The sequence below is a fragment of the Aquarana catesbeiana genome, linkage group LG02, assembly GCF_042186555.1.
Source record: "Aquarana catesbeiana isolate 2022-GZ linkage group LG02, ASM4218655v1, whole genome shotgun sequence".
NCBI classification, from domain to species: Eukaryota; Metazoa; Chordata; class Amphibia; order Anura; family Ranidae; genus Aquarana; species Aquarana catesbeiana.
The window spans coordinates 526,573,234-526,600,002 of record NC_133325.1 but is presented as its reverse complement, the minus strand read 5'-3'; the positions used below and the strand labels follow the sequence as shown (position 1 = coordinate 526,600,002).

The window sequence follows — 26,769 nt, the reverse complement described above, 5'->3', positions numbered from 1 at the left end:
GATTGTTCTCTCTTAATTTTTGAAGCACGCGACAGACATCTGTGTGGTGGCTCTCCGGGAACTTGTAAAATATGAGGATATCATTGAGATAAACCACCACACATAACTGCAACAAATCTCAGAGGACATTGTTAATAAATTCCTGGAAAACTGCCGGGGCATTACAAAGGCCAAAAGGCATTACGAGATACTCATAATGGCCTGTTATGGTATTAAATGCAGTTTTCCACTCGTCGCCCTCCTTAATCCTCACAAGATTGTAAGCCCCTCTCAGATCAAGCTTAGTGAAAACCGTTGCTCCCATGAGGCAGTCAAATAACTCTGTAATCATTGGGATCAGGTAGGCATTCTTAATCGTAAAATGATTGAGACCCCTATAATCAATACAAGGTCTCAGTTCACCACTCCTCTTCTTCACAAAGAAGAAACCAGTACCAGCAACGAGGACTTGCGGATGAAACCCTGAGAAAGTGCATCTGCAACATACTCCTCCATGGCTTTATCCTCCAAGACCAACAAAGGGCAAACCCGGCCACGAGGGGGAGTGGCACCAGGTTGGTCAATTGCGCAATCATATGGCCGGTGTGGAGGCAAACTACCGGCTTGACCTTTGTCAAAGACATCACTAAAATCACGGTACTCCTCTGGCAGGGAGGAGAGTGAAGAGGTACATAGGACCTTGGCTACCTTCCGGAAGCATGTCTCACTGCATTGTGGTGACCAGGAGAGAACCTCAGCACGGAGCCAATCAAAAGAGGAGTTGTGCCTCTGTAACCAAGAATAACAAATAACCAGCTGAAACTTAGGAGAGGAAATCAATTGGAATTGGATCTCATGGTGAAGAGCCCCTACGGCCATGGACAACTGAACTGTCTCATGAGTCACATGGGCAGGCTGTAGAGGTCTCCCATCAAGAGCCTCAATGGCAAGTGGAGTGTCACGCAGCTGCAGTGGAATCGAGTGCTTTGATACAAAGGCAGCATCAATGAACAGGCCTGCAGCCCCAGAGTCGATTAGAACCTGTATCTCGATAGACGACTTAGCCCAAGAAAGGGTGACTGAAACCAGGGGCTTATCCATCTGGATAACTGGAGACGAAACAACACCACCTAAGGTCTGTCCATGACAGGACCTCAAGGTTCGGGTGTTCCCAGGATGGGTAGGAAAAGACTTCAAAAAGTGACCTGCCTGGCCACAATAAAGTCACAATCTCTCCCTCCTCCTAAAGGCTCTCTCATCCACAGAGAGACGCGTGAAGCCCAAGTGCATCAGTTCATCTTCACTGACCGACTCAGTACTAGGAGGCATGGGAGGTGAGAGAGGCACGGGTGGGACTGAAAAGTTCGGAGGCAAACGTACAGGAGGCTTCCGCAAGCGCACTTTAAAGAAAGTGTTTCTCTGAGTCTGGAGTCAATGAGGATGGCAAACGAAATCAAGCTCTCCAGCTCAGTGGGTATATCTCAGGCTGCTATCTCATATTTGGTGGAATCCAAGAGACCATGAGAAAAAGCAGCCACAAGGGCCTCATTGTTCAAAGCAACCTCTGCTGCCAGAGTATGGAACTCAATGGCGTAGTCGGCTACAGTTCTCGTACTCTGTTTGATGGACATGAGGCACTTGGCAGCAGAAGGGGAATGTCAAATACCCTTTTAAAGGAGGCCACAAACTCAGGGTAACTCAAGACAACAGGTTTTTGCGTCTCCCATAGAGGGTTAGCCCAGGCCAAGGCTTTCTCAGAAAGCAAAGATATCACAAACCCTACTTTGGTTCTGTCCGGGGGAAACGCCTGGGGCAGCATCTCAAAGTATATATCAACTTGGTTGAGAAACCCTCTGCATTGAACTGGATTGCCCCCAAATCCCTGGGGAAGCGGGTTGGAACCAGATATACCTCTTATAGAGGTAATACTCAAGGCGGGTGCCTGCACAGAGACTGGTGCAGCAGCAGGGAAGGCCTGCAAGTCAGATTGTACCAGAGCAGCCACAGTGGGGGATTCCAGGTAAGCCGCACGACTCAGGAGCATTTGTTACGCCATGGCAAACTGATCCATGCAGTGATCTTGCTCATCCAATCTGGAAAAAAATATTACCAACAAGTGGACTGACTGTATCTTCTGAATTCATGGCCTTCGCCTACTGTCAGAAACCATGAACCATACCGAGACAGAAGTACAGTAAAATCACACTCGTTTATTAATAAAAATAAAAAGATAAATAGACTAAGCGTAGTCAAAGCATAGCCAGAGTTCAGTAACCGGATCGGTTAGTCAGCCAAGCCAGAGTTCAGTAACCAAATCGGTTAATAAGCCAAGCCAGAGTTCAGTAACCAGATTGGGTAATCAGCCAGGCCAGAAGTCAAGGATCCAAGTAGAGGAACAGCAAGCAGGATAAGGAGCCAGAAGTGATGTCAGCAAAGCCAGTCTTTAAAAAGGAACGCAGGAGATGGTTTCCTGTGATGTGACCAAGGCGAAGGCAGGAATGAAGTGCGCTGGAGATTGTTAAATAGGCGGGACTGACAAGCAGATCCACAACAGCTAGTTAACTGTGGAGAGAGATGAGAGCTGGCAAGCTGACAGCTAAGCGGCCAGTTCAGAGAAGGAAGGACTGAGCCAGCCCTGACAAAACCAAACCACGGTCAGGTAGACCAACTAAAATTTCAGCCACAACTGCCAGGTAAGTAGTTTGGAATGCAAAGAAAAACCCACAAATAACTTCAGGTGGAATACAGGACTCTCTGAAAACGTGGTGTGGCTGTTTCAAGATGCAAAATAAGGAGGCACTTGAAGAAAGATATGGGCTGCATGGTCGAGTCGCCAGAAGAAAGCCATTACTACACAAATGCCACAAAGTATCCTGCTTACAATATGCCAAACAGCACAGAGACAAGCCTCAAACCTTCTGGCACAAAGTCATTTGGAATGATGAGACCAAAATTGAGCTTTTTGGTCACAACCATAAACGCTACATTTGGAGAGGAGTCAACAAGGCCTATGATGAAAGGTACACCATTCCTATTGTGAAACACAGAGGTGGATTGCTGATGTTTTGGGGATGTGTGAGCTACAAAGGCACAGGAAATTTGGTCAAAATTGATGGCAAGATGAATTCAGTATAGGAAGGGAGGACCCTCACCATGCCAACATCCAAAATATATATACAAGGATTAAGAAACTCAAAAAATAGGTGGACGTTGTGGGCACATATGAGAGGAAACCTTGTTAAAAAATTATAAATGCTATTACAACATGATTAAAAAACATAGAAAACATACAATCAACACCCTATATGGACATAGTTACCAGTTACCCAATAAAGCAGTTATGAAGGTTGGATCTAGGTATGAAAATGATGGCAATGATATATTAGATAAAGTAGATAAAATGTGATCCAATGATGCCTTCACACTTGCTTGTCGACGCATTTTGCTAAATATTAGCTTACTCAGGACAGATACTGGGTAGGTGCTGGTGAGTCTGTATCCAAAGGTATGGAGGGGGGGGGGACTCCACAGGACTAGACAAACATTCAAGGAGCCAGAACTTCAAATATATCTACCAACATGGTGCATATACATAACACATTGTCTGTAGTGAACCCAGTGGTTAGAAAAGAGGGGTCTATAAGCCAACTGTAAGACCAAAATCAGTCATGCGCATTCCTAGTATATAGTAGTAAATATACCAGCCACAGAAGTGGCAGAGACAAATTCCAGACCCATAATAGAGATATATTCCTGTACAGTACGGCGTAACCCGTCAAATAGCAAGATATCCTGAAATATTCTACTCTGGCTAGATATCAGATAGATGGAGAATATTCTCCAAAGAGAAGGGGACAGGACATCTATATCCTCTGAGTATGGCGAATATCCCAGTTGGGGAGGCCTATTATTAATGCCCTGATGGATAGTACTGAGTAGATGATGAAGGGTCCATAAAACCTGCTCCAATGTATATAGATGTCTTGCCAGTATGTAACTTGGTGGCGAGTGGCACACTGTATCTGGTGGCAGGCTGCTGGTGGCAAGTGGCACACTGCATCTGGTGGCAGGCTGCTGGTGGCAAGTGGCACACTGTATCTGGTGGCAGGCTGCTGGTGGCAAGTGGCACACTGTATTTGGTGGCAGGCTGCTGGTGGCAAGTGGCACACTGTATCTGTTGGCAGGCTGCTGGTGGCAAGTAACACACTGCATCTGATGGCAGGCTATGGGTGACATGTGGCGCACTGCATCTTGTGGCAGGCTATGGGTGGCAAGTGACATGCTGCATCTGGTGGCAAGCGACAGTGGCAAGTAACAAGCTGCATCTGGTGGCAAGTGAAAAGCTCAGGTTCCCACTGATTCTCCATTATGGTGAGTTGAACTATTTCCCTATATATTACAATGTAGTAATAAAAATAATGGAATGTGATCATCCTGACACCATATCAAGCATGGTGTCAGGATGATTTTAAGTTCTAACACCAGCCATTTGCCTGACAAATCACCCCCGACACCGATTTCCCCATCAACCCCAAGACTACATCCCTGAATGGCAGTTTGGAAATGTGGTCACCCTATGTTGCTGCTGGTGAGAGACTGCATAGCAGATGGTATTGGTGGTGTTGCTACTGCTGAGAGGCTGCATGGCTGATGTTACTGGTAATAGTATATTTAATTTGTTTTAGCAAAAAAAGTTTGCATTTTCATTTTAAATAAATACGCTGCGCTTTCAAATATACTCTTCACATGATATACAGTCATGGCCAAAATTGTTGGCACCCTAGAAATTTTTCCAAAAAATCAAGTATTTCTCACAAAAAAGTATTGCAGTAACACGTTTTGCTATACACATGTTTATTCCCTTTGTGTGTATTGGAACAAAACAAAAAAAGGGAGGAAAAAAAGCAAATTGGACATAATGTCACACAAAATTCCAAAAAAGGGCTGGTCAAAATTCTTGGCACCCTTTCAAAACTGTGGATAAATAAGATTGTTTCAAGCATGTGATGCTCCTTTAAACTCACCTGGGGCAAGTAACAGGTGTGGGCAATATAAAAATCACACCTGAAAGCAGATAAAAAGGAGAGAAGTTCACTTAGTCTTTGCATTGTGTGTCTGTGTGTGCCACACTAAGCATGGACAACAGAAAGAGGAAAAGAGAACTGTCTGAGGACTTCAGAACCAAAATTGTGGAAAAATATCAACAATCTCAAGGTTACAAGTCCATCTCCAGAGATCTAGATTTGCCATTGTCCACAGTGCACAACATTATCAAGAGGTTTGCAACCCATGGCACTGTAGCTAATTTATCTGGGCGTGAACGGAAGAGAAAAATTGATGAAAGGTTGCAACGCAGGATAGTCCGGATGGTGGATAAGCAGCCCCAAACAAGTTCCAAAGAAATTCAAGCTGTCCTGCAGGCTCAGGGAGCATTAGTGTCAGTGCGAGCTATCCGTTGACATTTAAATGAAATGAAACGCTATGGCAGGAGACCCAGAAGGACCCCACTGCTGACACAGAGACATAAAAAAGCAAGACTACAGTTTGCCAAAATGTACTTGAGTAAGCCAAAATCCTTCTGGGAAAACATCTTGTGGACAGATGAGACCAAGATAGAGCTTTTTGGTAAAGCACATCTTTCTACTGTTTACCGAAAACGGAATGAGGCCCACAAAGAAAAGAACACAGTATCTACAGTGAAATATGGTGGAGGTTCAATGATGTTTTGGGGTTGTTTTGCTGCCTCTGGCACTGGGTGCCTTGAATGTGTGCAAGGCATCATGAAATCTGAGGATTACCAAAGCATTTTGGGTCGCACTGTAGAGCCCAGTGTCAGAAAGCTGGGTTTGCGTCCGAGATCTTGGGTCTTCGAGCAGGACAATGACCTCAAACATACGTCAAAAAGCACCCAGAAATGGATGGCAACAAAGCGCTGGAGAGCCAGCAATGAGTCCAGATCTAAATCCCATTGAACACCTGTGGAGAGATCTTAAAATTGCCGTTGGGAAAAGGTGCCCTTCCAATAAGAGAGACCTGGAGCAGTTTGCAAAGGAAGAGTGGTCCAAAATTCCGGGTGAGAGGTGTAAGAAGCTTATTGATGGTTATAGGAAGCGACTGATTTCAGTTACTTTTTCCAAAGGGTGTGCAACCAAATATTAAGTTAAGGGTGCCAAGAATTTTTTTTTTTTTTTTAAAGATTTTTATTACTTTTTTGCCAGTTGACAATAATGTAATACAGATTTACAGTATATCTTGCAATTAGTTATTTAAAAGCATTAAAGAACAGTATTACACATGCTACAATGTATAAAACAGAAATAGTGGTACAATAACAGTAGTGTAATATAGGGTCATATTTAGGAAGTGGAATGAATAGAATAGTAGGGGTATGGGGAGGGGGAGGGGAAGGAAGAAAGGGTAATGAGAGCATTATTTGGAATATGCATATATTAGGTCGTCCATTCATGTGTACATAATTTCAGAAGAATAATTTTGTGAAAAGAAATTTATGCTATTCTGCTATTATACCAGTTTTTCCATTGAGACCATTTTGTTTGGATGTTGTGATGCGATGCAGAACCTCTTGTTCCTATGAGTTCGTAGGTATAGTGAGAGTGAACTAGAGTAATCACTTCTAGTAGAGTGGGGACGTTATGTGTTTTCCAGTTTCTGGTTAGAAGTAGTCTGGTTGCTAGGAGAATGTGCATGAGGATTGTTTTGAATGTATGGGGAATCATATCTGGTATCATGTTTAGTATGGCCAGTTGTGGTGTTAGGGTGATATTGAAGTGTCCTATTTCTTGTATTAAGTGTGTTACTTCTTTCCATAGGTTTGTTATTATTGGGCAGTGCCATAGAATGTGGAATAGAGTTCCTGTGTGGTTACATTGCCTCCAACATAGGGCTGAGGTGTTGGTTTGGAATTTAGCTAGTTTGAGTGGTGTCAAGTACCATCTGAGTGTGATTTTGTTTGTTAGTTCCCATAGAGAAGTGCATCTTGTGGCTTTGTAAATCGTTTTTAATGTCTGTATCCATTGTTGGTCTTAGTATTGTTCGTGGGTGTCTGTTTCCCAGTCAGTAAATGGTTTGGATTTGTTAAAGGTATTTTTTTCTTGCAGTGTGGAGTAGATAAGAGAGATGCCCTTAGATTTGGATTCTTGTGTGAAATAGAAGATCCAAAGTTTGTTTGGTACAGATCCTTCTATATTTGGGTTTCTAGATAAGCATGATTGAATACGCAGGTAGGTGAGAAAGTCTGATGTGGGTGCTTTGTGGGTGGATTGGATTACTGTAAATGGTTTATGTTGAATTGTGTTTCTAAGTTCTTCAGTGGATGACGTCTGTGAGAGTAGCCAGTTGGAGATGTTTAGGTCAGGGGATAGTAGGCGTAGGGTTTGTAGTGGAACATGTATAGGTTTAGTGGTTAGTGATGAACATTTAGTGTTGTGGAGAATTTTCCAGGCTTTGACTGATGCCTGAATGGTTGGAGAATACAGATGAGTATTTGTGAACAGAGCAGATGTACTATATAGCCAGCATGCGAGGTTTGGCCCGGGTGTGGCATTGTTTTCAATATTGCCCCATAGTGTATTTTGGTGAGTTTGAGTCCATTCTTGGAGTTGTGACAGGATAGTGGCTAGGTAGTAGTCTTTTATGTCTGGGTAGCCCATTCCCCCTACTAGTCTGTGTTTGATGATTTTAGAGTGGCTGGATCTCGTTTTTTTTTATTTTGCCAAATATAGCGACTACCATATTTATCGGCGTATAAAACGCACTTTTTTCCCCTTAAAATCAGGGGAAAATCACGGGTGCGTGTTATACGTCGATCCCCTGCGATCCGGAGCTGCCAGATTTTCAAAATCGCCGGCCGCGATTTGAAAATGGCGCCGCCGGCGCCGGAATACATAGTGCCGGTCCTCGGCTCTTCTCGGCCACTTTCGTCTTCACTCGAGCGCCGCCAGAACCTAGCCGAGTGTACTCGGCTAAGTTCGGATAGCTCCACTCGGGACTACGAGTGGAGCCGAAAGTAAACGAGAGCCGCCGAGAAGAGCCGAGGACCGGCTCTGTGTATTTCGGCGCCGGCGGCGCCATTTTCAAATCGCGGTCGGCGATTTTGAAAGACAGGATGGCAGGGGTCCGGGATCACGGGATGCGAGGCTGCACTGGGGAAGGCTGCACTGACCAGGCTGCACTGGGGAAGGCTGCATTGACCAGGCTGCACTGGGGAAGGCTGCACTGACGAAGGCTGCACTGACCAGGCTGTACTGGGGAAGGCTGCACTGACGAAGGCTGCACTGACAAGGCTGCACTGACATGGCTGCACTGGGGAAGGCTGCACTGGGGAAGGCTGCACTGGGGAAGGCTGCACTGACATGGCTGCACTGACATGGCTGCACTGACATGGCTGCACTGGGGAAGGCTGCACTGACATGGCTGCACTGGGGAAGGCTGCACTGACAGGGCTGCACTGACATGGCTGCACTAGGGCAAGGCTGCACTGAGAAGGCTGCAACGATCGGCATTTAAATGTAAGTTTTTTTTCCTTCAACTTCCCTCCTAAAAGTTTTTTTTTCCTTAAAATTCCCTCCTAAATTGGGGTGCGTGTTATACGCCGGTGCGTGTTATATGCCGATAAATACGGTAATTATAGTTTGCAGAGAGTTTAGGTAGGAATTGGATCGTGGAATAGGAAGTGTGCGAAATGTGTAAAGTATTTTAGGCAGTATGAGCATTTTGAAGGCTGCTAGCCTACCTGACCATGTGATTTCAAATTTGGCTAATTTAATGGTTTCCTGTAGTAACATTTGTTTAGTATCTATGTAGTTGCTGTTGAATAGTCCTTTCGTTGATTTAGTGAGTGTGATGCCTAAATAAGAGATACCTGTTTCTGCCCACGGGTATATATATCGATTACGTAGGATATTGCTGGTTACTGCATCTAGGCCTAAGTCTAATATGTAGGATTTGGTAGCATTAACCTTATAATATGAAATACAGCTGAATTTTATTAGTACATCTTGGACTGAAGCCGGGGAAGAGATTGGGTTGGTGGGCATCATTATAACGTCATCCGCAAACAGGTTAATTTTATGTTCTATGTGTCCCATTTTGAAACCAGTGATATTTCTATTAAGTCTAATGTGCTCCGCCAGGGGTTCCATAATTAGGTTGAAAATAAGTGGCGAGAGGGGGCATCCCTGGTGGGTACCATTAGTAATCTGGAATGGTTTTGAGATCATGCCTTCTGTGTATACTTGGGCCGAAGGGGATGAGTATAAAGCTAGTATTGCTGATAGGATAGGTCCCTGGAAGCCAAATTTGTGGAGCGTCGCTTGTAGGTAGTCCCAGTTGACCCTGTCGAACGCCTTCTCTGCGTCCAGAGATAGGAGCAGAGAAGGCGTTCTGTTGGTCTCAGCATGGTGAATTATGTTAATAAGTCTTCTGGTCGCGTCGTGTGATTGTCTACCTTTTGTGAAGCCAGATTGGTCTGGGTGTATTAATGTGGGCATGATTTGTACTAGTCTAGCGGCTATGCTTTTGGCGTACATCTTTGTGTCTATATTAAAAAGCGAGATTGGGCGGAAATTTTGGGGTGAGGTAGGTTCTTTCCCTGGCTTTGGTAAAGTGATTATTAAAGCGTTAAGCATTTCACTGGGGAGAGAAGAGGAGGAGGCAGCGTCATTGCATACTCGAGAGAAGAGGGGTGCCAAGGTGGTGCTAAATTGTTTGTAATATTCGCTAGTTAGACTGTCCGGTCTGGGTGATTTGTTGGATGGTAATGCAGATATGATATTTAGGATCTCTAGGTGGGTGAATGGTTTGTTTTGCTCATGAAGTTGATGTTGTGAAAGTTTCGGAAGTTTAATTTCCTGCAAGAATGTGTTGATATCTACTATAGATGGTTGGTTGTAGTGTAGTGTCTTCTTTTAGGTTGTGCAGTGATTGGTAATAGTGGCTAAATGCGTCTGCAATAGCTTGTGGGTCAATGAGTTTTTGTTTTGTGGCTGGATGAAAGAGGTGTGGGATCTTTGATTTGATGTGGCGTCCTTTTATTCTAAGTGCGAGTGCTTTCCCTGCTTTACTGCCTGTAGTGTAATGGTTTGCTTTAAATTTCGTTTGGATTTTAGTGTGGGATTCTAAAAGAATGTTCCTAAGTTCTTGTCTAAGGAGAACTAATTTTTCTTTTATTGTAGGGTCTGGAGTGGATTGGTTCTGTTTATCCAATAAATTAATATTCGATATGATAGTATCTAGACGCTGTGATCTCCTCCTCTTTTCTCTTGCACTAAGCTGTATAATAATTCCTCTAACAAACGCCTTATGGGCATTCCAGAGAATTGTGTTGTTTGATCCTTTATTTAGTTCAAAAAATTCTTCCAGGTGGTTTCGTATGTATAGAGAGTGTTCTGGGGATTGGATGATTGATGAATTAGCTCTCCACATCATGTGGCGAGGATGTGAAGGATGGTCAGCTATTTCGATCGACACTGGGGCATAGTCCGACCATGTGATTGTTCCAATGGAGGAATCTGGGGTTTTGGTAAGGGTCCATTTGTCAACAAGAAAATAGTCAATCCGGGTGTACGAATTGTGTCTGCTGGAAAAGAATGAGTAATCTCGTGTGATGACATCTCCAAACATCGTATAGGTTGTTGTTTCTTATGAAGGTGTTCATATGGGATGAGGGTCTGGAGGTACGGGTTGAGGTGTCTAAATCTGTGTCTGATGCTATGTTGAAGTCACCGCATACAATAAAATTTCCTTGGCGAAACTTATCTAGTTTTTTCATAAGTTTGGATAGAAATGTAATTTGGCCAGTGTTGGGCGTATAGACATTGACGATGGTATATCTGGTGTTATCTAAGGTACAGTCCAGCTCCAAATATCTCCCCTCCTCATCGGTCACGCTATTGTGAAGCGTGAAAGTTAGGGAATTTTTTACTGCTATCATGGCCCCATTTTTCTTATTTGGGCCTGAGGCTTTGAAAATGTTGGTAAATTGATGGTGTGTACATCAGGGTTCAGCTGAAATTTTGAAGTGAGTCTCTTGGAGACAAAGGATGTCACATTTAGAATCTATAGCTGTTTTCCACATGGAGGTTCTCTTGGCTGGGTGATTGAGTCCCTTGACGTTAATCGAAAGGAATTTTGGCATCTTGTGTGGTTTGTGGTGGTGTCAAGCAAAATAAGTGGTACTCACGGTTGGAAGAGTTGGCTGTGTGGTCCTGGAAGGTTACGTGGAGCGAGTTTTGGTATTTCTTCAGTAGTAGCTCTCCAGGGGAACAAGTTGAGAATTAGGTAGGTAGGAGAAGAAGAAGGTAGGTTAAACAGTGCTTTTCAATATAAGCAGTACTAAGTGTAGTTATAACTGAACAACTGCTGCAAACAGCCTGACAACACTAGGCTGCGTTAACTGAGCGGGGTAGAGTTTGTGGTTTAAGCTGCACGAGCAAGGCATCCGACCGGGTGGTATGGTAACTGTGTGTTCCTTGGTGTCGCCTGTCAGGGTTGCTTCAGCGTGCATTGTAGGGTTGCTTGAGACCTGAGGTCTGTGTTGGACCGCTGTGGGTATTAATTGATATCTCAGGTGCTTCCGGGATAATATCCCATTGTTTGAGAAGTTTTATTCCTTCCTGAACTGTGGTGATGACGTGTTTTGCTCCGTTTTTGGTGATAATGATTTTTGTTGGGAATCCCCATTGGTATGGGATTTTGTGGTTATTTAGTGGTTTGGTTATGGTATTCAGTTGTCTTCGGAGTTGTCGTGTGTATTGCGACAAGTCTGCAAACAGCTGTAGATTATTGAATGGTGCTGGGAGTTTGCCCAGATGTCTGGTTTTAAATAGGAGTTGATCCTTAGTGTGGAAGAAATGAATCCTCATTAGAACATCTCTGGGTATGTCTGCCGCTAGATGTGCTGGTTTGGGAATGCGATGTATGCAATCTATTATAGACTCCATTGGTGACAGGTCAGGTAAAACAGTGGAGATCATTTTCCTGGCATATGAATTGAGGTCATGTGGCAGGACAGTTTCGGGTATGCCTCTTATTTTGACGTTATTACGTCGAGACCTGTCTTCTAGGTCCGCCATCTTGGATTTCATCCATTGCTGTTCAACATGAATATGATCTTGTGCATCCACAAGATCATTCACTGTTGTAGTTAGGTCATTTATGTGTTTTTCAATATGGTGGATTTTGTTCCCCATAATATGTACATGAGAGGAGAATTGCTTAAACATGGATGCTATTTCTGTGTGCAGGGAGCTCTGCAGGGAGATGAGCATCTCCTTCATGGTAGTGTCTAGAACAGGTTGATCTGATGTTGGGAAAGCTGCTATAGCTGATGGCTGAGGTAATACTGTGAGAGAAGCAGGGCTTACCTCATTGCCGTTTTCTGTTGAATCCATTCACATCCTCGCTGGATCCTTGCTGGGCTGTTGCAGGCTGAGGAGGATGGATATTGAAGGGATGACTCTGGAGAGTGTGGATGAGGCATTATTTCAGTGTCATCTGCATCAGGGAGGTCTGTGTAGACAGATGAATCCTGTGCAGGGTCGCGGGCGCCATCTTGGATTTCTGTGTCCAGCTGCAGTGTAAAGTAATCTGTCAGTTTCTTTGGCGGCCTGTATTCTTTCCTCTTGCGATTTGGCTGAGACATTGCTGGTCTCTGTGGCAGTGTCTCTGTGTGTTTAGGGGTCAGTAGGAGCTGTATGAGCGGCGATGTTTGTATAAATCGTTCCGGTCGGTGCAGGAGCTGAGGGTTCAGACGTCCATCTTGCTTCGCGGTTAGCCACGCCCCCCCAGGGTGCCAAGAATTTTGACCAGCCCATTTTTGGAGTTTTGTGTGACATTATGTCCAATTTCCTTTTTTTTTTTGTTCCAATACACACAAAGGGAATAAACATGTGTATAGCAAAACATGTGTTACTGCAATACTTTTCTGTGAGAAATACTTGATTTTCTGGAAAAATTTCTGGGGTGCCAACAATTTCGGCCATGACTGTATATGTGATAACCAAAGTGCAAATATGCATGTGAATCACACACCGTGATACATCCAGTAACTAGTGACTGTAAAAAGTGACAATAGTGCAACAGTTATAAAAAATAGTTATAAAAAAATGAACATATAAATGAAAATAGATAATCACACTAGTAAAAAGTGCTATAACGTGCATCCATATGGTGAATCTTGGTGTGGTCAGATGCTTTAAGGGTAGAAGAGAGATCTAGAGTCTAGACCCCAGATTTCTCAGAAAGGAGTACCTGTCACTGTCTATTGCTATCATAGGGGATATTTACATTCCCTGTGATAACAATAAAAGAAAAAACAAAAAAATAAATAAAAACAGGACAGTGTAAAAATAAAAAAAAGCTAAATAAATAATTAAAAATAAATTAAAGCACCCCATCCCCCCATGCTCACGTGCAAAGGCAAATGGTCTTGTGTCGTATGTAAACAGTAATTGCACCATGCATGCGAGGTATCACCCCAAACGTCAGATTGAGGACAGTAATTCTAGCCCTAGACTGCCTGTGTAAAGTGGTAACCTGTAAATGCTTTTAAAAATGTACGTAGCTTGTCGCCGCTGCATGGGCATGTGCAATTTTAAAGCATGTCATGTTTGGTATCTATTTACTCGGCATAAGATCATCTTTTATATACTACCAATTGGGCGATATATTGTGTTTTTGTGCCTTATAATTCAAAAAGTGTTTTTTTTTTCCAAAAAAATTTTGTTTGAAAAACCACTGTGTAATTACTGTGTGAGAAAAAGAATCGCAACAACCCCATTTTTTAGCAAAAAAATTATTTTTTTCATGTACACAAAAAGTGTCAGAAAAGGCTTGGTCTTCAAGTGGGGCATAAACTGCCAGGACAATTCAAACACCCGCAAAATTACTCCTTTTTGGAAAGTAGACACCCTAAGGAATTTGCTGAGAGGCATCTTGAACCCATGGAATATTTTATTTTTTTGCCACAAGTTTCTGGAAAATGACAAAAAAAAAATATTTTACACAAAGTGTGAGCATGTGTGAGTGACCAAGTTGTCACTTAAATTATATATTGCTCACACATGCCATGGGTATATGTGGAATTACCCCCAAAATACATTCTGCTACTTCTGCTGAGTATGGGGATATCATATATGAGAGACTTTTTGACAGTCTAGCCGCATACAGGTACATGCAAAATGAAACTGCCCCCAAAGTCGGACTGACATACAGGTAAGAAATTGTGTGAGTTCAGATGAACTTGCACAATTTCAATCACGCTGTCAGTGTGAACCTAGGCTTAAAGGGCTCATTTCCCTTCCTTACTACCTAATTTCCCTTCCTTACTACCTATCACAGTTTTGGAGGCTCTGAAATGCCAAGATAGCACAGAACCCCCCCCAAATGACCCCTCTTCGGCATGAAGCCCATGAAATATTTTATTTTTTGCCACTAGTTTCTGGAAATGTTTTATTTATTTTTTTTACACAAAGTTGCCACTTAAATGATATATTGCCCACACATGAAATTGGTATATGTGGAATTCACCCCAACATTTTGCTACTTCTCCTGAGTATAGGGATACCATATGTGAGAGCCTTTTTGGCATCTAGCAGCGGTACAGGACCCAAAAATCCAATAAGCACCTTCAGGCTTTTAAAGGGCATTTCCTCATTACACTTCCTGACTACCTATCACAGTTTCAGAGGCCCTGAAATGCCAGCATAGTACAAAACATCCCAAATGTAGACACCCCAAGACATTTGCTAAGAGGGATGGTAAGTATTTTTCAGATCTTATTTGTTGCCACAATTTTTTGGAAAATGAAAAAAAATGTATTTTTTTTTTCTCTTTTCAATTATCAAAACCTTGTGACAAAAAATGAGAGCAAATTGCGCCCTTTGAAACCCTAAATATGATTAACCCTATACGCAGCAGAATGTATTTTGGGGTGTAATTTCACATATACCCATGGCATGTGTGAGCAATATATCATTTAAGTAACAATTTTGTTTAAAAAAAAAAAAAAAAAAAAAACATTTTTCATAAACTTCTGACAAAAAATAAAATCTTCCATGGGCTCAATATCCCTCTAAGCAAATTCCTTGGGGTGTCTACTTTCCAAAAAGGGGTAGTTTGTACTGCCCTAGCATTTTAGCTCCTTAAGAAATGTGATAGGCAGTCAGAAAGTAAAAGCTGCATAAATTCCAGTATATACCATAGTTTGTAGACGCTATACCTTTTGCACAAGCCAATCAATATACGCTTATTGGGATTTTTTTTACCAAAGACATGTAGCAGAATACATTTTAGTCTAAAATTATGACTAAATTTGAGTTTATTGGATATTTTTTATAACAAAAAGTAGAAAATATTGGTTTTTTTTTCCCAACATTTTCGGTCTTTTTTCGTTTATATAGCAAAAAATAAAAAACACAGTGGTGATCAAATACCACCAAACGAAAGCTCTATTTGTGTGAAAAAAGTCAATTTTGTTTGGGTACAGAGACTGCATTAAGGTAAAAAAATAAACTTTAAGGTGGAAATTTAGGTTTGGCAACTTCTATACAGTTATATTGGTCCAAGCATGTTTCTGCCATACACGTGGGATTCCTGTGCAAAATACTCCCTCTTTTCTTGTTCTGGTGACAACCCAAAAACAGTAATTCAAATAAAATATATAAGCAAGGCATGGAATATGGGATATAATCAAGGTATAGGACTTTCTTTTATTTTTCACTCTCAGTAATAAGGCTAAGTAAGACAAATAAAGATTGTGAATATCCCTAATGGGAATACAAATGGGAATACAAATCCAACAGGTGTTCTAATCCCCCTCCACTCTATCCAAAAAAAAGAAAAAAAAGAAAAAGTTTTTGCCTTTAGTTATACTTTAACCACTTGCTGACCACCCATAGTACTTTTACTGCAGAGTGGGTGGCAGGCTAGATCCCTGTCATGTGTCTGGGTAGGTTTGAACCTGGATCCATCTGGTTCTGGTGTCACAGCTCCATTCACTCTGCCACAGAAAGAGCTGAGTCTCTGCAGCATATATTCTGCTTAGTGGTTCTGTCCCTTTGGCCTTTTTAGCTCCATCTGCCTTGCAGCTGCAGTCAGCTTGGCCTTTAAATAGCAATACTTTCTGTGCTCTCTGCCAATTTGTACCCTGGGTGTCTGACTTCCTGTGTGAACTAATGGTTTCGGACTTATGCCTGATTTTATGACTACGCTTTCACCTGATGATTCTGCTTTCCTCTGCCAGACCATGACTATTCTTCCTGGATCCCGATTTTGTGCCTTTCTGCAAGATTTGTTGCTGACCCCGCCTGCCTGACTACTCTTATGCCTCCACCCTCAGCCTAAGCTCCACTTCAGACTCTACCTCATAATAGGTATCTTACAATCATGTACATAATCCAGCCTGGGGCACGCAGTCCACCAGACACAGAGGATTGCGTCTCCCAGTACCTGGCCGCTTTGAGTGGTCTCTTCACTATGCGATCACATGATCACAATTCATAACAGCTCTGCTTTCTACAGTATACGGTGATCTGTGATTGGCCCAGAGCTATCATATGGTACCCTGCCAATCACAGCAATCTATACCATGTGATTAGCTGTATCCAATCACAGATCACTAACAGCTGTTATGAATGTAACCCATTCATGACATTGCTGTTACAGTGATCATCATTATAACAGCAATCAAAGTATAAAAATAATCCCCTGATCACCTCCCCCCAACTAGTACAGTGTTACTATGGTGGCACTAAACTACTGATAAAAGCATGTAAAAAAATGTTTAAAAAACAAAAAATATTTTTTTTGTAACATACTGTAACCAGTGTCCCTGATCACCACCACACCAGTCATATGATGATGCTGTATTGCACTGGTGAAAGTATGTAATTATGTAATGTATGTAAAAAATAACACATTTTATTGAATTTTCAAATTTTCCCAAAAATTGCGACAAAAAAATACAACTTCAAAAAACTTGCCATGCCTCTTATTAAGTACCTCAGATGGTCTACTTTCCAAAAAGGTGTTATTTAGGAAGGTGGGTATTTGTAATGTCCTGGCATTATAAGGGCCTCAAGAAATGAGATCAGCCATCAGTACATCAGAAATTATCCATTTTCAAATACATATACCATATATACTCGAGTATAAGTCGATTCGAGTATAAGTCGAGGCCCTAATTTACCACCAAACAATGGGAAAAAATTATTGACCCGAGTATAAGACGAGGGTGAGAAAATGCAGCAGCTACTGTAAGTGGAAAAAGAGGGTCAACAATGCCCATCTGCAGCTGTATACCTCCCTGTGTCCTGTGCATGTGTCATGTGTATATGTGCATGTGTCATGTACCTGTGTCCTGTGTATATGTGCATGTGTCATGTGTCCTGTGTATATGTGCATGTGTGATGTACCTGTGTCCTGTGTATATGTGCATGTGTCCCGTACCTGTGTCCTGTGTATATGTGCATGTGTCATGTACCTGTGTATATGTGTATATGTGCATGTGTCATGTACCTGTGTCCTGTGTATATGTGCATGTGTCCCGTACCTGTGTCCTGTGTATATGTGCATGTGTCATGTATCTGTGTCCTGTGTATATGTGCTTGTGTCATGTGTCCCGTACCTGTGTCCTGTGTATATGTGCATGTGTCATGTACCTGTGTCCTGTGTATATGTACATGTGTCATGTGTCCCGTTCCTGTGTCCAGTGTATATGTGCATGTGTGAGGTACCTGTGTCCTGTGTATATGTGCATGTGTCATGTACTTGTGTTCTGTGTATATGTGCATGTGTCATGTGTCCTGTACCTGTGTCATGTGTATATGTACAGTACCTGTGTCATATGTATATGTGCATGTGCCATGTACCTGTGCCCTGTGTATATGTGCATGTGTCATGTGTCCTCTACCTGTGTCCTGTGTATATGTGCATGTGTCCTGTACCTGTGTCATGTGTATATGTGCATGTGTCCTGTACCTGTGTCATGTGTATATGTACCTGTGTCCTGTGCATGTGTCATGTGTATATGGTCCTGTGTATGTGTCTGTGTGCATGTGTCTGCGTGCTTCCTATCTGTGTCCTGTGCATGCCTCCATGTGCCACTCTGCACCGAACAGCGCGTGCTATTCCTATTTGGCGGCCATTCCTTGTCCAAAAGCCGCGCCTCCTCCTTGTCCATGATAGGCAGAAAACTCCATTTCCCAGCAGTCAGCGGTCAGCCTATCATGGACATTCTCTCATCCTCATACCACGGACGAGGATTAGAGAATGTCCGTGATAGGCTGTACACTGACAGCCTATCATAGACGAGGAGACGCGGCTTTTGAACAGTGAGAGCCGAGAGCCGTTCCCGAGTGCTATGTAGCACATGCTGGCCGCCGTCTGCCTGCATGACACGCTGATCATGTAGGCAGACGGCGGTGACTCATGTATAAGTCAAGGGGGGCACTTTCAGCCCCAAACAAGGGGCTGAAAAATTTGACTTATACACGAGTATATACAGTACCATAGTTTGTAGATGCTATAGATTTCACACAAACCAAATAATATGCACTTATTGGGATTTTTTTTTTACCAAAGACATGTATGTGGATATGTTTTATAACAGAAAGTAGAAAATATTTAATGTAAATAAGGTAGTAGCGCACTGGCACCTACAGTAATACATAGTGTACAGCTGCTGCAATAACTAAAAGTGTTCCCACATCCACAGTAAATCAATATGAAAAAGTGTGATCACGCTGCCTCAACAACAAGGCATTGACTGAAGGTATTGACTGAAACGTGACAGTAAATAACTAAAAATATAGACAGTTCATATACAATATATATATATATTCTTAGATTGTAAGCTCTAAGGAGCAGGGCCCTCTGATTCCTACTGTATTAAAGTGTATTGTATTTGTACTGTCTACCCTCAAGTTGTAAAGCGCTACATAAACTGTTGACGCTATATAAATCCTGTATAATAATAATATATATATATATATATATATATATATATATATAGTGCTAGAAAATTTAATATAAATAATAAATCTTCCAATTTCCAACTTGTGCTCCTTTCACCGGTGAAGTGCAAGCTCATCAGATTTATTTGTCTACATGCGTAGTTGACCCTTTTGGGGTCTATAATGAAGATGAGCTTGCACCATACCTGGTGAAAGAAGCACAAGTTGGAAATTGGAATTGGAAGATTTATTATTTATATTCAATTTTCTAGCACTATTTATTTATATGTCTGTTCACGGATATATTTTGCACTGGCACTGTATATATATGAAATGTCTATATTTTTAGTTATTTATTGAAGTAGAAAATATTGTTTTTTTCCCAAAAAATGTTTTTCAGTGTATATGGTTAAAAAAAAAAACCCACAGTGGTGATCAAATAGCACCAAAAGAAAGCTCAATTTGTGTGAAAAATGATATATATTTCATTTGCGTACAGTGTTACATGAGCGCGCAAATGCAAGTTAAAGTAGCACAGTGCCGAGCAGCAAAAAACGGCCTGGTCATGAAGGGGGTAAGACCTTCCAGAGCTAAAAGTGGTTAAGCACTTTCTGATAAACATTTATTATTTAATACATATCCATTTGATTTTAGTCTTCTTTAGAGTCCATTTAAGTCCTTATTCTATTATTCCAAAGTATGGTTATATACTTTATTTGAATCACTGTTTTAAAATCAGACTCTCTGCTTAAACTGTTACTAAACCCAGGACCCTGCATTCACTATATCGGGTCTCTCACAGTACACAGAACATGGAAATACAATTATTAGTAAATATAAACTGCTAAATACCTTTTCTCCACAGCAGTATATAGCAGTCTTGTGACTTCTATTAGTGTCTGAATGAGCACTGGTTAAAGCTTGTAGAGGAGTTTTAATTCTCTTCTGATTATCCTATTAGGCTGTATTACTCCTGACTCTCTGTCTGGACAGTGCAGATTGGCCTTGTGCTGATCACCAAAAAAAAAAAAAAACATGCTCTAGCAATACACATTAAACTGAGCATGTTCAGAGTGCCTCCAAAGCTCCGTACTATCAGGAGATGGATTTGGGACAGTAAACGAAAGGGAGGATCAGACAAGATAGGATCAAACAGCCTTTTTACACAATGCAGAGGATTAATCCCTTAATGAGTAGTATAACGCGCATGCTTTGCATATACAGTGAGTAGTATAACGAGCATGCTTTACTGCATATACAGACTGATTTTTACTGTTGTGGGTTTAGTAACACTTTAGGTTTGATTTTAAAGTGTAACTCATACAAATTTAAATCTGTTAAACTGACCGATGCCACCCGACATTCGGCCAGTGTGTACTACGCTTAATGCTGCATTTAATAAGTGCATCAGATTTTGTTTTTACACACTTTCTTCTTCTTTGTAAAAAAGCAATAGCTTCTGTTCAGCTAGCCTAAAAACAGAACTCAAGAAAAAAATGTGTGTCTCTAATACTACTTTAAAAATAATCTAACATTTGTACAATATTCCAACCATGATACATAAAATCTAATACATAGATTTGTTGTCAAGGAAACTACAGGAATAGTGCACCAGCTGGTCTGTCAATTGGATGTAACAACAGTCTGGACCTAAAGCTCTATAACAGTTGTGGGGTATACTAAACAGGTGAAGCAGCCCCCCTTTCTTTTGCTTTACAAACCAGTATCCATTCCTCCTATAGGTACAATATACCTAACAATCTATCAATCAATCAATCTACAATGCTGTGAACTTGCTTACCTCTGTGTTTGGCTGTGTCTGTACCCCTAGAGGGGTTATTCTTTCTAAGTCCTTCCATTACATCTTGAATTCTCCAGATTTCTCTCTGAATGTGTCTGTTCATCAGCTCATTCTAAGGAATAAACAAAGGATACAAAACAGTTGGTGCTAATTTAGTGATTAGGCCTGCCGCTGCTGTACATGACATAGGTTAAAACATGGAAAAAAGGTATGGGTACCACAGCGCTGACAGGCTGAATAAAATAAACTGTAGTGCATACAAAATTAAGTGCAAAATGAATCCAAAAATACAAAAAATATATCAAGCATGTGTAGCGGGCACCTACTTTTAGGCAGGTGACCTTTTTGGTAGTTTACTATGCCAGGTAAATTTAGACAGGCTTGTTCTATTACAGCAGGCCTGTTTTTGTTCATTTCTCATTTGAGTGGCAGGTAGTTTGTATGCTAGTCTCAGCCAATCATTAATTTGTTTGGTAACGGGACTCTCATATAAAAGCGGGGTCACATGGTTGAGAGAGAGTTCCGAGGTTCCTGTTGGAGCGTGGAGAAGCCAGCCAGGTTTCCCCCTCCGGGGAGCCAACGGAGCTCCCCCCCTTGCGAGAAGGGAGGGGAACCGGTCTCCATGGAGGAAGAGACGACATCTTACAGCATGTAGTCGCTAGTGTCGTTGGCCGCCCCTGCGGGGAGGGGAGCGGGCCATAAAGGAGGAAAAAGCTAAGAATCTTTGCGGGAGAAGTAGCAACAAATCGGAAGGAAACTGGGCGATTGATCGTTTATAAGTGGCACATGGACTACTGATCATGTGAGTGAAAGCCCAAGGGAAGGGTAGTGCCAGAGGCTGAGGGATGTTGGTACGCAAGTCAGTGAGACAGGCGGTAATGGCCTGTGACTTTGGGTTCAGCAATGCCCGGGATTCCAATCAGTCGGGCAGGAGAAGTTATTCAGAGTGACTCTTTTTCAGCTCAACTTGGAAGTACCATGTAGATGGGATGTAGTGGTAAAAAGGTAGCGGTGAAGCTGCAAGCACACATATAGAGATACGGACTGTTCTTGAAAAGTCATGCAGATGAAGAAGTTATTCAGAGTGACTCTTTATCAATTAATCTCTATCAAATCTACTTCCATCTTCCCTGATTGAAGAAATCACACAAAGTGATTTCCTAATTATCCACAATGATTCTAGTTTTCCCATAAGAGAGAGTGACAAGATGATACTGTAACAAAAGAGCATCTCAAAAGAAGTCATTCTCCCATCCCAGTTCATGTTATCTAATAAAGCAAGAGAAAAAGCATTATGGACTGTGTTTGGATTTTATGGGCTGCGATGGGTTAGGTGGTAAATGTGAATTATGGATATAACAATTATTCAGCCGCTCCTTCGGGGGTAAGCGATTCATGTGGGCGCGTTGTCCGGGATATTTGTTTCATGTTTTCCGCTAACCATCTCCCATAGCAACGAAGTCTGCATTTCAGTAACTGTTGCCAATATACCCTGCAGGGGTCGCTGGGGAGGACTTTGAAAATGTGCAGCTACAGTTCCTCGCACGCTGAACCAACAAGTGGGGGGTGGAGCCACGCCCCAGAGGAAAAGTTTTCAGCATTCAGCGTGCCACGTGCCAGAGTGAGAAAGGTGGAGGAAGATGGCGGAAGGTGTTGGGAATACACTTGCCATGCAGCAGTTATCTGATTTGCAGGACCGGGTTCTGATCGACACCGGTGTTCGATTAGAGCTAACCAGAGGACTGGCGTTGGGAGTGATTGACGGAATAGAGAGGCTCTGTATGCTGTGTCCTGGATGCCGGAGGCCTACGGTTGGAGTCACCGCCTGGGCCCAGTGTGGACATTGTGGTATCTAGTTGACACGATTGGGACCTGTTCAACAAGAGGTCAAATACTACTCTGCCAATATTGCAACGGGACTTTGTCTGCTGCAAGAACAGGTGATTCGGAAGGCCGGAGAGGGCCGCGTATCGCCTGCAGCAGCAGTGGAGGAGCTCCCGTCTGATTTGACTGAATCGGAGCCACCAGAAGATTAGGTAGGATCTAATGGAAAAGCCTGTAGCCTGGCTGGGGACCCAGGGACTGTTGAAGTTGTTGCCCAGTCTTTGGAAGAAACCCCTGAGGAGCCGGTTAGCAGTAAGCCCTTTGATTTGCCCGTCCGGAAGGAGCCTAAGTTACAGGAGGGGGATCCCCCGGGTGAGCCGGACAGGGTAGACAGAGGCCGGGCTGTAAATTGGGGATCACCACAGATTCTACAAAAATATGGATCTATGGACAATCTGTTCAAGTGGTCATCCCCAGAAGAGTTTGATTCAAGTAGTGAGGAGGAATATTTCTTGGAAAGTTCAACTTCAGTGGAGGCTTCCACAGGAGTGTCAGGAAAGTTATCTGGAACAGTTAAAACTCCAGTACCCCCGTTTAATGTTTCAAGTACTACCCTTCCTACTAGGACAGCTATGTTTCAACAATGGATCAGCAGAGCTACTGACGCTTGTGTTTTGCCTGGTAGAGGAAAGGCTAAAGACTTGCCTAGACTCTCAAGATTCCAAAGAGAGGTTCAGAGAAAAGTAGCTCAGGAATGTGGCTTTGACTACCCCTATGTTCCGGAACACATTATGGAAATTATTGAAAGTTCCCGGGAAGCATGGGAGGACGAACTTGTTTGGGATTATCTCCACGTTCCTAAGCCAAAGAGGACACCTGACAGTGAGGTTTGGGTCTGGTTTTAAGACATTCATCGTGAATGGAGATTTGGAAGAGCGATTCACAAAGATAGAGTATTGGTGGTAAAGGCTGGACAAAATACCCGTAGCTACTCTATCTCGGTGAGAGGACCAGGGGACAGACGAAAAAGGTTGCCTGACCCGAGGTACTATTTGTGAGTGGGATTGTTGAAGTTATTCACAAATGTATTTTTATACCCAGATTGACTGCAGGATGGCAGATGGGTTAGGGTGGGTTTTCCCCAAATACTTTGCTCAGCAGGAGACTCACATTCATGGTGCCTAACAAGGACAAAGTTATGGACACTAGGGTGTGTTGTCTCTGCTAAGTCCCTTTGCTGCACAAGTACTCTTATAAAGACTCTTGGTTAAGAGCCAAAGTTTATATGCCAACGGGCAGACGGATTGAATTGCTGAGCATGTCTGCTTGGGATGCACTTTGCAGGAGGACTTCTGGACTCCTTTTGAAGGAGCGATTATCCCAACAGAAACGTACATGCCGTAAATAATTGTATATTTATTTAATTACCCAGTAGAGGATGATAACCCCCCTCTGTTTGGTAATGTGTGTGTAGTAGTTAGCATTAGTTAGAAATATTTTGTGTCTTCTTTTAGGAATATTGAAGATGTGACGGCTGTCTACCTCACAGATGAAGGCCTGTGGTAAGCAAAGTATTCCTCCTGCGGGAGCAGTGCTTTGGTTCCGCATGTATGGAATGTTAGCTGTAGGGACCTACAGTCAGGCCAGGTAAATTGTATAAAATATGTTATGTTGCCATATGTGTACAGAGATATTGATGTTATTGTTCAAGTTATTTTTCCTTTCACCCATTCCATTTGATGTAATGAGATGCTCTTTCCCCTTAAAATTAAGGAGGTACTCTGAATTCATTCCCCACAACTGGGGACAGTTGTGATACAAGTGGGGGGTGTATGTAGCGGGCACCTACTTTTAGGTAGGTGACCTTTTTGGTAGTTTACTATGCCAGGTAAATTTAGACAGGCTTGTTCTATTACAGCAGGCCTGTTTTTGTTCATTTCTCATTTGAGTGGCAGGTAGTTTGTATGCTAGTCTCTGCCAATCATTCATTTGCTTGGTAATGCCCGGGACTCTCATATAAAAGCGGGGTCACATGGTTGAGAGAGAGTTCCGAGCTTCCTGTTGGAGCGTGGAGAAACCAGCCTGGTTCCCGGAGGGGAAAGATTTCCCCCTCCGGGGAGCCAACGGAGCTCCCCCCTTGCGAGAAGGGAGGGGAACCGGTCTCCATGGAGGAAGAGACGACATCTTACAGCATGTAGTTGCTAGTGTCGTTGGCCGCCCCTGCGGGGAGGGGAGCGGGCCATAAAGGAGGAAAAGGAGCTAAGAATCTTTGCGGGAGAAGTAGCAACGAATCGGAAGGAATGTTTATGAGTGGCACATGGATTATTGATCACGTAAGTGAAAGCCCAAGGGAAGGGTACTGCCAGAGGCTGAGGGATGTTGGTATGCAAGTCAGTGAGACAGGCGGTGATGGCCTGTGACTTTGGGTTCAGCAATGCCCCGGGATTCCAATCAGTCGGGCGGGAGAAGTTATTCAGAGTGACTTTCTCAGCTCAACTTGGAAGTACCATGTAGATGGGAAGTAGTGGTAAAAAGGTAGCAAGCACACATATAGAGATACGGACCGTTCTTGAAAAGTCATGCAGATGAAGAAGTTATTCAGAGTGACTCTTTCTCAGTTATTCTCTATCAAATCTACTTCCATCTTCCCTGATTGAAGAAATCACACAAAGTGATTTCCTAATTATCCGCAAATGATTCTAGTTTTCCCGTAAGAGACAGTGACAAGATGATACTGTAACAAAAGAGCATCTCAAAAGAAATCCTTCTCTCATCCCAGTTCATGTTATCTAATAAAGCAAGAGAAAAAGCATTATGGACTGTGTTTGGATTTTATGGGCTGCGATGGGTTAGGTGGTAAACGTGAATTACGGATATAACAATTATTTAGCCGCTCCTTCGGTGGTAAGCGCTTCACATGTATCCAGTGAAAACTTAAAAAACACACGCAAATAAGCATAAACTTCTAGTTGGAAGGTTCCTTTCACAGATGCCTTCCACAGGTGCTGCTGTGCTGGAAATAGTGCAAATTAATATTAAAGTGCTGCTGTGCTAAAAAAACATATGGCCTGTGGACGACGGGGGGCAGGGGGCTACAGAGGTGGGCTGTGGACAGGGGGATACAGAGGTGCTGTGGACGGGGGGGATGCAGAGGTGGCTGTGGACAGGGGGGAGATACAGAGGTGGCTGTGGACATGGGGGCGATACAGAGGTGGGTAGTGGCTGTGGACGGGGGGGGTTCAGTGGTGGCTGTGGACAGGGGGGGTACAGTGGTGGCTGTGGACAGGGGGGGTACAGTGGTGGCTGTGGACAGGGGGGATACAGAGGTGGCTGTGGACAGGGGGTGGACAGAGGTGGCTGTGGACGGGGGGGTACAGAGGTGGCTGTGGATGGGGAGGTCATACAGAGGTGGCTGTGGACAGGGGGGAATACAGAGGTGTCTGTGGACAGGGGGGAATACAGAAGTGGCTGTGGACAAGGGGTGGGGGGTAAAGAGGTTGCTGTGGACAGGGGGGGATACAGAGGTGGGTGTGGACAGGGTGGTACAGAGGTGGCTGTGGACGGGGGGATACAGAGGTGGCTGTGGACAGGGGGGATACAGAAGTGGCTGTGGACAAGGGGTGGGGGGGATAAAGAGGTGGCTGTGGACGGGGGGGTACAGAGGTGGCTGTGGACAGGGGGGGACACAGAAGTGGCTGTGGACAAGGGGTGGGGGGTAAAGAGGTTGCTGTGGACAGGGGGGGGGATACAGAGGTGGGTGTGGAAAGGGTGGTACGGAGGTGGCTGTGGACGGGGGGGACGGAGGTGGCTGTGGACGGGGGGGTACAGAGGTGGCTGTGGACAGGGGGGAGGGGGGGACAGAGGTGGCTGTGAACGGGGGGGGGGGTAAACAGGTGGCTGTGGATGGGGGGGTACAGAAGTGACTGTCGAAAAAAGGGGGTACAGGGGTGGCTGTGGACAGGGGGGCTGTGGACGGGGGGAGGGTACAGAGGTGGCTGTGGATGGGGGGAGGGTTACAGAGGTGAATAGAAAATGCTTGCCCAGCGTTTAATAATATCATCTGCAAAAGTGTCTCTGTTTTATAATAAAATTGCAGCTATATACCTCATTAAGAATGACATCAGTGGGGAGGGGAGTAGGAGAGAGGCTGTATATATACAGTATCTCACAAAAGTGAGTACACCCCTCATATTT

The 26,769-nt window shown here is 43.3% G+C and overlaps 1 protein-coding gene across 5 annotated transcripts in view; it reads right to left on the bottom strand.

The window, feature by feature from the left end:
* PLEKHA6 (pleckstrin homology domain containing A6) overlaps positions 1 to 26,769 on the bottom strand; it is a 1,624,617-nt gene that overhangs the window by 679,538 nt on the left and 918,310 nt on the right. For all 5 annotated transcript variants that reach the window (XM_073615840.1, XM_073615839.1, XM_073615838.1 and 2 more), the window contains one exon: positions 20,752 to 20,863. In XM_073615840.1, coding sequence (XP_073471941.1) covers positions 20,752 to 20,863 — 112 coding nt within the window. The remainder of the gene's footprint in view (positions 1 to 20,751; positions 20,864 to 26,769) is intronic.